Raw genomic sequence first — 14024 nt, 5'->3', positions numbered from 1 at the left:
GATTCGAACCTGGATCTCTCAGATCCTAGACCAACACTCTAACCACTATATCATACTGGCTGAGAGGAAACCCATTTTAGCTGTGGAACTGGACCAAGCTAGACTAACTATAAATGAAAGAGTCAAAGACACTGAGCGTCAAACGGATCTCTTGAGATCCCCTGCATTTATAGAACCTCAACATTCCAGGTATTTTCTAGCACCAGCTGCATATTTATACTCCCTGGAAAGGAACACACATAGGAGGGCCTATACACTGGCCAGATGTGCAGCCCTACCATCTGCCATATTAGATTTAAGAAGATCCCCAGGGTGGAGGGACTGTGATCTCCAGGCGATAGAAATCAGTTCACCTGGAGAAAATGGAAGCTTTGACAATTAGACTCTATGGCACTGAAGTCCTTCCCCTCCCCAAACCCTGCCCACCTCAGGCTCTGCCCCCAAAACCTCCCGCCGGTGGTGAAGAGGGACCTGGCAACCCTAACAACAGGAGGCAACCAGGTTGATTAGTTTTAGAGTAAGCTCTGATTCTGACTGTGGGAGAATATCAGTAACAGCAAGAACAATGCAGACAAAACACTTGGGGAGAGCGAGGCAACCTCTGACAGGCAAGCCTAGAGGGCATATTTAAGATATTCCAATGAATCTCTCAAAGAGAATTACAAAGGACTCTAAGTACAAAGTGTGGTGGAGAGATTGTAGTCATAGAAATCACAGAATCATAGAGCTGGAAGGGGCCATTCAGGACATCTAGTCCAACCCCCTGCTTAATGCAGGATCAGCCTAGAGCACCACTGATAAGTGTTTGTCCAGCCTCTGCTTAAAGACTGCCATTAAGGGGGAGCTCGCCCCCCCCCGGAAGCTGATTCCACTGTCGAACAACTCTTACTATTAAAAAATCCTAATATCCAGCCAGTACCTCTCCGCCTGCAACTTAAACCCATTATTGCATGTCCTATCCTCTGCTGCCCACAGGAACAGCTCCCTGCCCTCCTCTAAGTGGCAGCCCTTCAGATACTTAAAGAGAGCAATTATATCCCCCCTCAACCTCCTCTTCTCCAGACTAAACATGCCCAAGGCCCTCCGTTTTTCCTTGTAGGGCTTGGTCTCCAGGCCCCTGATCATCCTCGTTGCTCTCCTCTGAACCCACTTCATTCTGTCCACATCCTTTTTGAAGTGAGGCCTCCAGAACTGCACACAATACTCCAGGTGTGACCTGACCTGACCCATGCAGTGTACAGCAGAACTGTGACATCTTGAGATCTGGATATTATGCCTCTGTGGTCCCATCAGGATATGAAGCAGCCAAGGGTGGCAAGCCTGAGCTAACTGGCTTTTGTTCACCAAGGTCTTACCGTATATATACACAGAGCCTGCCTCAAAGTGCTATTCCATCAAGAATAGACTTTTCTTTACAACAATCCATGCACTGTCCCCCCATCAATTCCTCTTCTCATCAGCTGACCTGCCAACATCACTATACCGCCCAGAATGCATTTGTGAAAAAAGGCAATTGTCTGAGTCTAAACTAACTAATTAGATGTTCCAAGGACTTTCATTAAGGGTCTGTCTCAGCACAGTAGCAGCCTCCCGCTGCGTTTCCCTGCACTGTCTCACAGGATTTGAGAAAGCCATGGCATGCATCAGACTGCCCCCTGGTTGACAACTGTTCCCCAGAATGCATTAGTCCACCCTGCTACCCTCCCAAATACCATTATTTGGTTAAATTAAGTGTGCCACTATCATTAGGAAAGTTGCTTTCAATTTTATCTGAGCACGCCGAGGACTTAAAAATAATTACATTTCTCCAGTCGAATTTATGGTTTGATATTTATCAGTCTGTAGGAGTGAAATTAGAGAGCTTCACTTGTGCAAGAGGGCCCAAGAAGGAAAAGCTTGAGATGGCAAGTAGGTCAAGCCTAAGGTAGAAAAATGTATGCTGCTTGTTAGCTTGTAGCAACCTCCCACCAGTGGTGAAGAGGGACCTGGCAACCCTACACACACACACACACACACACACACACACACACACTTGTTAACAAGAAAATATGCATGTGTCCTAGGACTGCCAACCTCCAGGTACTAGCTGGAGATCTGCTATTACAACTGATCTCCAGCCGATAGAGATCAGTTCACCTGGAGAAAATGGCTGCTCTGGACATTGGACTCTATGGCATCAAAGTCCCTCCCCAAACCCCACCCTCCTCAGGCTCCACCCTAAAAACCTCCCACCGGTGGCAAAGAGGGACCTGGCAACCCTAGCAGAAGACCATTTATTATTGGAAAATTTGTGTATAGGAGAGTCAGAAGAAGCGGAAAGTCACTATCTGAAATAGTCCTGTCATGGTGGGTGAATGCAGACAAGTATTTAAAACACATATACCCACTTGGTAACATTGGATTCTATGGCATTGAAGTCCCTCCCCTCCCCAAACCCCGCCCACCTCAGACTCTGCCCCCAAACCTCCCGCCGGTGGCGAAGAGGGACCTGGTAACCCTACCCATAGAGGCCTGCATCCTTTAAGTGCCCTCAGAACAATACAGTGAGACACACATCAGCTACTCTTTAAAAGCAAACACAAACAAACTCCACACTGGTCCATAGCAAAATCAAAACCCAAACCCATGTAATATTTTTTATTAAAACCAAACCAAACAATACAACTCCATATGCAAAGTTCCACGGAGGGAAGGTAGCATTGTATAGCCCGATCTCATCAGATCTTGGGAGCTAAGCAGCGTCGGTACTTGGAAGGGAGACTCTGCAAAGGAAGGCAATGGCAAACCACCTCTGCTTAATCGCTTGCCTTGAACGCCCCTTGCTGGGGTTGTCATGAGTCGACTGTGACTTGATGGCACTTTACACACACATGCACGCAAAGTTTTGAGCTCTACAGAACTGTTCATCAGGCTGGATGTTAAAAAAAGTACCGGAGAAAAATCAGGCTATGATCACGGATCTTAATGTTGCTTCATTTGCATCTAACAAACTTGCCTTAAGATCATAGTCTATAGATCTATTTATTTTCCCTCCTTTTTTTTTTGGTTTTTTTTTTGTACATGCTGTTAAGAGTTCTGTGGAGCTCAAAAGCTAGCCCACAATGATGCATTATTTTGGTGGTCTTAATAAAACGTCCTGCATGGCTTTTGCTCTTTGATTTTAAAAGCAAGATTGATTAAAATGTTTGCATTCTCTGTGCATGGCATACAAAGTCAAGATTTGGCAAACAGCTAATTCCATTAGGGCCACAACTTAAAAGACCCTGATCCAAGTTCTCCCAATAACTTTGCTTCTTTGGAAAGGACTTTGTGCTGGAGACAGCAAGAAACTTCATCACTGGTTATTAATTGCTAGCCAGAGAAGGGTGTAAGAGGTCTTCACAAAAAAAGGCGAATATTACACAAAACCCAAACTCCCTGGACTGAAAACTACCATTGGCTATAGTGGGCTACGAACACAGAGTGGCATTTCTGTATCTCTATAGCCAAATCTCTGCAATAGAAAACAGGGTGAAAACCAGTTAAATTATATATCTGAAGTAACTATGATGACTATATGGGCACCTCTTTGGTGCCACTCAACTAAACAGAGCTCTAAGAGTTAGGCTGAGGTTTTCGTTCTCAGAAACCAATCAGTGCACTTTCTGGCTATTGAACTGGAAGCTAAGTGACTGCAAGTGGTGGCAACTGTATACAACCCCGGTCTTCAAAAGAGGGGGTAGCTTATTCTGTCCCCTCCTCCTGAGATGGAGAATCCCTGACTCCATTCCTAGAAAACCGAGAGCGCTCCATTTTCATGTTCACTGGATGGGCACGAGAAGAATTTATCCTCTGTCCTTAGAAAGGACTCAGACACTGCAGATTATCCTTGAGGACCCCCAGGGGTCTTCAGGCCCCAGTTTGAAAACTGCTACTCTAGCAAATCCTACAAAGATGGATAATCACAGATAGCGGAACCCAGGCCTTTCACCAAGGAAAGTATAATAGCACACGGGGGCAGAACACAGCCATATGATTCTTGTTTAATTACAGGGGGACTTAATAGAGTTTGCTGGTAAGCACTCTGTAACCACATGTCCTGGGAGATTACTGTGTAATAATACTTAGTGGATGTAACTGGGATCCTGATTTAGAAGACAAAAATAGTCATTTGGAGCTCTTGTTCCTATAAGATACTTAATATACAACCTCTTCTGTCCCAGAACGTACGTCCCCAATTTCATCCATCAAGGGACAGAATACTCAGACACTAACAAAATGGAGCCGTTTCACATTTTTCAACCAGCAACACAACCTAGAGCCCTTGTGCTGCTCTTGAGTACTTCTTCAGAGTATATTCCCATTGTTAGTACAAGAAGGTATTTATTTCCCCCAGTGAAATCCACACTGCTAACAGAAGAAACTGTGGGATCAACATGAGCTACACAACGTCTACAGGAAGCTTCCTGGAAGAACAGGCACCTGCTTTCTCCAGCTATGCTTTCCAGAATTCTCCCAATTGAAACAGCTTCCCTGTGGCCAGTGATTCCCACCTGTGCCTTTGCTGCCCTAGTAATGTGCATTATAGCCATTACATTGTGAATCTCTACCACCACACCAACTTACACGAAATGTCAAGCAAGAGTGTAGAGACTCATACTATGGTGGTGACAATCCGCATGGTAAATCATTCTAAACGCCACGGGTGGGGCAAGGATAATTTGACACAGCGAAGCAGTTCTAACCATACACCAGGCTTCACAGGTAATCCTTTCCTGCTTACGTGTAACATCAGCATTAGACTGAGACAGCCTAAGATGAAGGTGTGGGGGAAGTGAGTTAGATGTTCCTAGACAATGTAGTTTATACCATTCTCATCTGTCCATTGCTTGCTGGGTCAACTGAAACACTCACAGGTTGAAGAGGTATTGTCAGTGGTAGGACTTAGGTTGCCAGCTCCAGGTTGGGAAATACCGGGAGATTTTGGTGGGTGGAGTCTGATAAGGGCGGGGTTTGGAGAGGGGAGAGACTTCAACGCCATAGAGTCCAACTACCAAAGTGGCCATTTTCTCCGGGGGAACTGATCTTTATCGGCTGGAGATCAGTCGTAATAGCAGGAGATCTCCAGCCACCACCTGGAGGTTATAAAAAAGGTGGGGGGGAGTTATCACCACACAGGGAGCAACACTTGAGCTTTCATCCCAAACTCTATGGATAACCCTAACAGTAATGTCACTTCTGGCTCATGGTGGAAGTGATGTCACAGTGTCACTGGAGAGCCCCCCCCACCAATAAGTCTCTCCTGCTGGCTGCCCGCCTCGGGTTGGCAACCCTACTCTCCACGCTGATAATCATTATTAAGTACACCATAATTCAATACAGTCTCCCAATCACTTAACCGAATTCCTGAAACAAAGACTACACTCTTGCCCAGTGATACTCAAACTTTAGCAACCTAGTTACTCCGAGTTTTAATTTAAAATTTTCACACAACTTCTAACTCCCTCTTCCTCTCTCACAGACACCTGCATGTGCCCATTATGTGCCATGCAGCTTCCTTTCAAAGTGTGCAGCAAGCCATGCATATTCCACAGGGTTGCCAACCTTCAGGTATTAGCTGGAGATTTCCTGCTATTACAACTGATCTCCAGCCGATAGAGATCAGTTCACCTGGAGAAAATGGCCACTTTGGCAATTGGACTCTATGGCATCGAAGTCCCTCCCCTCCTCAAATCCCACCCTCCTCAGGCTCCACCCCCAAAACCTCCCACCGGTGGCAAAGAGGAACCTGGTAACCCTACCCATAGAGGCCTGCATCCTTTAAGTGTCCTCAGAACTATACAGTGAGAAGCACATCAGCTACTCTTTAAAAGCAAGCAAAAACAAACAAACTCCACACTGGTCCATAGCAAAATCAAAACCAAAACCCATGTAATATTTTTTATTAAAACCAAACCAAACAATACAACACTAGGTAGGACAGTAGTAGTAATAGTGCGGCAGAAGGTTGAAGGGATTTATCCAAGGTCAGCCCTCTTTAGTTGCAGCAGCTCAGGTCAGTAGGGACCCAATACATACTCAGGGGGGTTAGCTCAGTTTAATCTCCTTTGGGCGGATTTTCACTAGTGTGCAGTGGAAAGTCAATCACACAATGATACTTTGCTATGAAGCTATTCCTCGTAGCAGAACCGCAATTAATGCTGCAGACTGCTGCATAAAGGCTGCTGTAGCAAGGTACACTATTGTGCAAGGTCTGGAGGACACTCAAGGAGTGACTCATTGACCACTTACAAAGATGTGGTTCCTTTCAGGTCTCGACCTACATCACTGAATGGTCCTTTTAAATGTTCTCAAATGAGATCGGAAAATATGAAACAGAACCTATGAAAAGATCAGAACGGACCAAGGACTCATGATGCTCTCTACCTGTTGGTCTAGGAATCCTTCAGGTACGTGTGGCAACAGAAGAGAAGAGGGAACGGGATGGGTGTAGTTTGTCCTACGGCAAAAACCCTGTGCCTGCTCTTGGAGGGTATTATTTCTTGATGATGTTGTTTTAAACAGCAACAGCAGATAATAATCAGGGATCACTGAAGTTAAGAGTAGATCTTATTATCAGATGTAGGCTGTGACTCCTACGCCTGTTCATGGGAAGTAAGTCTTAGTGTAGGCAGTAGGAGTTTAAGCAAACAAACAGCTAAAGTTCAGAAAAGTCACGAATAACTCCCTGTCCTACAGATGTCCATGGTGAATGCAAAAACACCCTATTCTTCAGACTGAGCTGTGACTCACGAAAGCTCACACCCTGCCAGAAATTTTGTTAGTCTTTAAGGTGCTACTGGACTCTTGCTCTTTTCTACTGCTACAGATAGATCAACATGGCTACCCATTGTGATCTATCTTCAGGAAGCAGAAATTATTGTTATTGTATTTATTCAAATACTGATTTTTCAGAATGGATCTGAGCCTTTCTTTTGACAAATGTTGTTTTGTGTGCATGCTGCTACCAAGTGTGCATATCCACATACCTGTGAAATGGCTCAATGTATAGCTTTTGCTGGCAACAGGTCACACACATGAAGCTGCCTTATACTGAATCAGACGCTTGGTACATCAAAGTCAGTATTGTCTACTCAGATTGGCAGCAGCTCTCCAGGGTCTCAGGCAGGGTTCTTTCACATCACCCACTTGCCTAGTCCCTTTAACTGGAGATGCTGGGGATTAAACCTGGGACCTTCTGCATGTCAAGCAGATGCTCTGCAAACTGAGCCACAGCCTCACTCCAATCAATTCATCAAAAAGAAAGAAAGAAAGAAAGAAAGAAAGAAAGAAAGAAAGAAAGAAAGAAAGAAAGAAAGAAAGAAAGAAAGAAAGAAAGAAAGAAAGAGGACTTGGATGCATGAAATGATCATGCTTATTTAAGAGCTATCCAAACGGTTATAGGAGAGGATGTGGGGTCAGCAGAAATCCACTTTCCCTTTGCTAGACACACACATGCCCTAATAATGGAGATGCCAATGGCTGGCTGACTGGATTTGTAGAATTATTTTCTACGTCTTTACTGGAAATGGCATGCATCAAGGGATTCGGCTTCAATAGAAAGGCTCAGAGGCATTGATGTACCTACTTGCAACCTTATGAATCCATTTGTAGCTAATTAGTGGTGCTAACTAAAGCAAGAAGTATATTAATAGCGCTACACATGTAAATACCAATGCTACGGCATCTAGACCAGCCTTCTCAAATGCCAAATTAAATGCAGCATCAATGGAGGAACAAAGAGCCTTTCTTCTCATTCTTAGTTCTCTCCAGCAAGCTCCTCTATCTCTGCATGGCATGACCTTCATTTGCAAGAGAGAGAAGGTGGCATTCTTTTGTGGCATGACTCCAGTACACTTAACTTTGCCTGTTCATTGCAGTCCAATGTAAGCAGCAACAGGTGTACACATAGGAAGGGTTCCCCAAATCAGAGACAATCTTACTGGCATGAAATAATCATCAAGTGATATGAAGTCCTTGTGTCAGATAAGGCCAGAAACATGAACAGCATGACAGATTGTGTCCCGAACTCATCTGCTACTTTGGCTTGATTCACACATGAAACCACCACCACATCTAGGCCTACTAAGCATTTGTAGCACCACAGGAAAAAAAGACATGGTGTGGCCCAGTCCACAACATAAAGCATTACAACGCAGATAGCTTGCTACACTGAGTTGCCCCTATGCAGATAACGGTCTTTTATGCATGGCTGTTTCCCTTGTGGTCACCCCTCTGATGACTTCGGGTCTTTGTTTTGATTATGCATGCCGTTTCCAACCATCAGAGGTCGCCTCGCTCTCCCCCTGTATTTCCCCGCGTTTTGAGGAACCTGTTTTATCTCAAATCTGAAAACGCAGGGAAATGAAGAGGGAGAGCGAGGCGACCTCTGACAGTCGGAAACGGCATGCATAATCAAAACAAAAGACCTGAAGTCACCGCAGGGATGACTGTGAGGGAAACAGCCATGCATAAAAGGCCATAATTTCATCCAGCAGTTGAAACTGTATCTGCATAGTGGCTGTTTCATGTCTGGGGACCTTTGATGATAGTCATACATAATGGGATGTGTTAGGACAAAGCAGCTGCTCTCCTCCTTGCTCCGAACAGAGTCCTGATATTATCATAGCACATGGCTTAAAAATAAGAGGCTTAAAGGAATCTATGAGGCAGATACTCAGCTGCTATAAACTGGCATTATTCCATGAAAACCAATGGGGTGTGACGGTGGTGATTTACATTCACTGAGGTTCCTGCCCAATGTCTGTTGCCTGAGAATATGAGAATTATTATTTATGAATCATCCCCTCAAATCAAATCAAATTTATTAACACGGTCAACTGACCAATCATATGCCAACACATCAAAACTTCCAGACTTAATAGTTTTGCACCGCAGAATCACAGACTGCCCATACAAATAAAGGCGTACGTTCAATAAAAACAACCCCTGGTTAAATTATCACCTTAAAATTGATAAAAATTGTAATAGTCTAACGATCATTCTCTAATAAAGTTCTGCGTCTTTTAATAGCAACACCGCAGAACTTGGCAGTTTGGAGTGTAAGCTGAGGATCTTCTCCTAATAGGAGCTTCTTTGCCAAAAGCTCATCCCCTCAATTGTAATTTCAGTTTGTAAAAAGTGCTTTATATTCTTTATCTAATTTATCACCATGACAAACCTGTGAGATAGACATAAATACATCAGCTTTATAGAAAGGGAAATGAGGATAGAGTGTGGTAGCTTAATCAAGGCCACTCGCAGCTGAGCAGGGATCTAGGGTTGCCAGGTGCCCGCTTGTGGCGGGCAAACCCCTGGCAATTGACCCCTCTGCCCGCCAACCACCTGAGGGTCCGCGGGCAAATGTGCACGCACGCGTGCATACCACGCGTGTCACTTCCGGATTAGAACCGGAAGTTCCGCCTCGCGAGGGGCCTTATACCTGTTAGTTTGAGTGGTAAAGGACAGCTGACACTCAAAAGCCTCCCACCGGGGGAGAAGAGAGACCTGGCAACCCTAGTCCTGGATCCCCCAGTCGAGTCTCCCAAGAGCAAGTCCTGCACACTGTCCTCTGAACCACACGCTCTCTTCATGCCACATAGCTATGTGCGTTTCTGGATGAGTGCTGCTCTGTCATATCCCAGGCACAGCTTCAATTTCCATGCTTGTGTTATGAGTGCTTGACATTACTTTCATCCTGTCTAGCATGCGCCAGATGATACTTTGGGTAGGAGGGGGTATCTGAGAGGGCCAGGATTCTATGGCCATTTTCTAGCACAAGAACAGTTGTTCATGGGATGTATGGGACCCATCAGAGCGCTGTGTACCGTCTATGCTCGACACAGCACGAGGTCTGTTTTTTAGCTTATCTCAGCAGTGAAATCTTCCGTGGCACGGAGGAACAGCCAATGAAACCATTTGCAATTATCTTGGCTGAGGAATTTGTAAGCTGGGGAATTAAAGTAGAATGGGACACAAGCCATTGAGAGCATTAGCCTAATATTCCACTTCAAGACATAGGGGCCGGTATATGACAAATACTGAAGAAATGCTTACAAAGCAGCGGCTAAGAGAGGACATGCATCTTAAGATCCCTACACCCTGTAATATCAGATGGGTATAGCCTAGGGTTGCTGGTCCCTCTTTGCCATCGGAGGGAGGTTTTTGAGGCGGAGCCTGAGGAAGGTGGGGTTTGGGGAGGGGAGGGACTTATGCCATAGGCAAAATGGCCATTTTCTCCAGGTGATCTCTATTGGCTAGAATCAGTTGTAACAGCAGGAGATGTCCTGCTAGTACTGGAGGCTGGCAAGCCTAGTATAGCCCCCCACCAGATATTACAAAGTAATCTTTGGGAGAGTCATTGGTCTTCCAAGCATAAAAAACAGTTCATGACAGAAGAGTGGTCTCCAGTGTGGCAATTTATGTATGTGTACAGTTCCATCACATCCTACCAACACCCTCTAGAGCAGGTGTGTCAAACATAAGGCCCAAGGGCCGGATCCAACCCCTTGAGAACTCTTATCCAGCCCGTGAGCCAGCCGAGGCAGCCACCCCCGCCTCACTCTTGATCTGGGCTGGCGAGGCATGGCCCGGCCTGACCAAGTGACATTTATGTCATATCCAGCCCTCGTAACAATTGAGTTTGACACCCCTGCTCTAGAAGGTCCAAAACTTGGGAAGCTGCTGTTAAGGTACGAGCACATTTCACCCTCAGTCTTAGGGATGAACAGGGATCAGATTTAGTCTCCATTCTAATTGCGTCCCCAGAGGCATCCTTTTAGTCTCTCCCGTATCGATGAATGGCTGCTGTCCATTTTTGTGGCAAGAGTAAAGCGTTCGGCTTCAAGAGGCTATTGCAGCATACATGCGTCCCCTACCACTGTCAGGCTGTGAACTGACAAGGATCCTGTAGTGGGTTTCAACCCTCCAGGGGACCTTGCAATACGAGTCCTCCCTCTGCACCCATCCAGCCCATTTGGATGCACTGAACTACCAGCATGATAATAAACGGTTGCATACTAATGCAAATAGGTAGATCGCCACAACAAAGAAATGGCATTCACTTTTTGTGTGTGTGTCCTGGCCAGTTCAAGGATTTAGGATTGATCAGAATAGCACTGATTATTGCTTTTCAGATGTTCATGAATGTTAATAAGCAATAACGCATTGTCACGTTTTGAAAGAGCGCAAAGTGTTTCGCAAAGGAAGGCGGGCGTTATTTGGTTCCTCGGTGCCAGGGTACAGAGGGGAAGACAAAGGCATACAGATGTGGCATGACAGATCAGCTCAGCCAATCCCAGGTCTGGCTCAGCTAGGCACTGACAAAATAAAGAACAGGTCTCAGGTTTCTTACTTACTCCTTCTGTAGGTAAACTGCCAAGCTGCTATTCCTCGGGTCTCCTTACTGTCTTATCATTACAGATAGCAAATGTGCCAGATGCTCTTTTGGGGTTGGCTGAGAACATGTCACACAAACACAATCGATATGTGTGCATGGGGAAACAGTGCTTGGTGGCACAATAATGGATTTATGAAACACTCGTCCTGCAAACAGTAATTATCAGCATCCAAACTGGCTATTAAGCCCTGGAGAAGGAAACAGCTATCAAGTGCTTGTCATTCATTTGCGGCTCGCTCCCTTGAGAAGAAAAACCCCTTCCTGTCCTCCTTTGCTTTTTGTGTTCCCCATGGATGTCTGAAACCCGGAAAGCAGGAAATGCAATTCAAACTCCTGCTTCACCAGTTCTCGGATGCATCGCCTAGGTGGATGGCGCAGGTAAGCTAGCGCCTTTTGTTGTCCTGCATCTGTTGGATGAAGAGGCATTTGACAGCTATTGTCTGTGCCAGCACAACATCCTCGTGCCTGAAACATTACTTCCACAGCCCACGTTCCAGGCGTGGCTCACGTGGAAGGCCTCTGGAAAGTTTACTTGTCCGTGACCCAGCTGGAGAAATCTAGAATCACCTGTTCTCTGAGCTAAAGTCTGCTGCCAAGGAATCGTTTTTCCCCCTCTTGCAGTCTGTCTTGGAGCTGCACCAGCACCACCTGCTTGTATTGAGAAACCCAGGATCAACAAGATATGCTCAGTGAGCTGGCAAAAAGTAGGAGGGAGGGGGCCCAGCAGAGAAAGGGACACCAGAATCCATTGGATGTCGCCCAACAGGTAGGAATCCCCCTCCACAAATAAGACATCTGCAATTCAAAGTCAGATCCCAAGAACAATGCCGATCAAGCAGCCATGCAAGACATCTTTATGTGCGGTTAACCTAAGAAGCTGTATTATAGAGCCAAACCATTGGTCCATCGAGCTTGGCTCAGTTAGCTACCCTGACTGGCAGTGTGTCTCCAGGTCCTTGGGAAGAGAAAGGTCTTTTCAAGGCCTGCTACTCAAGATAACTGGATATTGGTGATCGCACCTGGAGCCTCACGGATACCAAGCATGAGCTCCACCATTGGAGTATGGTTTCTGGCATGATATGTGGGTTGCAGTGGTGTCTCGAACTGGCTTGACTTGATTGGAAAAGTAGTGCCAAGGAAGTGGGTGGAGAATCAACAGTTGCGCTTTCACTGATAACAGAAAGGCAAAATGAGAGCCACCTCAAACTTCTGAACTGCAGGTTCTTGATAGGCAATTGGTGCCACAAAACGGGCACATGCCAACACCCAAATCTGGCCCTGTGCAGCGTATCTCTCAGCCTGTTTCTGCTTGTTTAGGAATTCAGCTGCTGTGCCTCTGTGCATGCCTTTCCCACATATAGCAGTGTTCAAGATGGATCTTTCCATTCTTGTATAAGACCAGGACACAGAAGCCCAGGGAGGGGCTGTGGCTCAGTGGTAGAGCATCTGCTTGGCATGCAGAAGGTCCCAGGTTCAATCCCTGGCATCTCCAGTTAAAGGGACTAAGCAAGTAGGTGATGTGAAAGACCTCTGCCTGAGACCCTGGAGAGCCGCTGCCCGTCTAAATAGACAATACTGACTTTGATGGACAGAGAACCTGGTTCAGTATAAGGCAGCTTCATGTGTTCAAGTATCTTCAAAGTAACAACATGGGTGTTACTTCCCAATCAGAAGGGAAGGGCTGTGGCTCAGTTTGTAGAGCATCTGCTTGGCATGCAAGAAGGTCCCAGGTTCAGTCCCCGGCATCTCCAATTAAAGGGACCAGGCAAGTAGGTGATATGAAAGACCTCTGCCTGAGACCCTGGAGTGCCGCTTCCGGTCTGAATAGACAATGCTGACTTTGATAGACCAAGGGTCTGATTCACTATAAGGCAGCTTCATGTGTTCAACCCTCAGGCTTGAATTCTGCTGTGGGTCTCTGGCAATATCACCATGCCCTTGCCTACTTACAGAGCGGCAAGAGTGAGTACGCTACACAGCCGAGTAGCGCGGGGGGGCGTGTGACTGCACAGCCCAGCTTTCAAACCACGCTGCACACAGACAATACCTTCGGTACACGGCTGTCAAAAACACAGGATATGGAAAGGGAGAAGGTGCCAACAAACTCATTATATCTTATTCGCATTTCTAAAGGGGGAGAGGAGAATGAAAAGCCAACCAGACCCTAGAAATCGCCCACCCGGCGAAATTGCCCCCATCCCCAGTGCAAAGGAAGCCACTGTTCCTATAGCCAAGCCAAGGAAGAGGAGTACTTACTGCTGGTGCTCATGTTGATCCGGCTGTGTCCTTCTCATTCAACAAAGGGAGGGGGGAAAAACTGTCCTTTAAATTCTCGCCGCTCCCTCGCTTTTCCTTTGCGGGGGTGTGTGTGGGGAAGGGGTCTTTTAATATATTTCTAGCGCCTTCTCCGCTAGAGAAATAGACATAGAGAGTTCCGCTTTGATCCCGGTCTAATTCATCTGCAGGTGTCTTCTTGATCCCATGCTATTTTCTCTCCGGGCTTCTGTCTTTGCGCTTAATCTTGGGCAGGCAGATAATAAGGTCAGGGGTGGGGTTAAAACAAAAGAGGGAAAGAGAGAGAGAGAGAGAGAGAGAAGGAAGCCGGAGA

General features: G+C 46.1%; 1 protein-coding gene across 2 annotated transcripts in view; it reads right to left on the bottom strand.

Annotated features, from left to right (window-relative positions):
- Window positions 1-13745, bottom strand: part of ABLIM3 (actin binding LIM protein family member 3) — a 192793-nt gene extending 179048 nt beyond the window's left edge. For both annotated transcript variants that reach the window (XR_008933970.1, XM_056867050.1), the window contains exon 1: window positions 13673-13745. Coding sequence is in view for 1 of the 2 variants with exons in the window: in XM_056867050.1 (XP_056723028.1) it covers window positions 13673-13685 (13 nt within the window). In the remaining variant the exon portion in view is untranslated. The remainder of the gene's footprint in view (window positions 1-13672) is intronic.
- Window positions 13746-14024: the final 279 nt, after the last annotated feature.

Source organism: Euleptes europaea, chromosome 1, assembly GCF_029931775.1.
Source record: "Euleptes europaea isolate rEulEur1 chromosome 1, rEulEur1.hap1, whole genome shotgun sequence".
In the NCBI taxonomy this organism is placed as follows: domain Eukaryota; kingdom Metazoa; phylum Chordata; class Lepidosauria; order Squamata; family Sphaerodactylidae; genus Euleptes; species Euleptes europaea.
The sequence above is the reverse complement of the archived record's forward strand: the minus strand, read 5'-3'. Positions and strand labels throughout refer to the sequence as shown.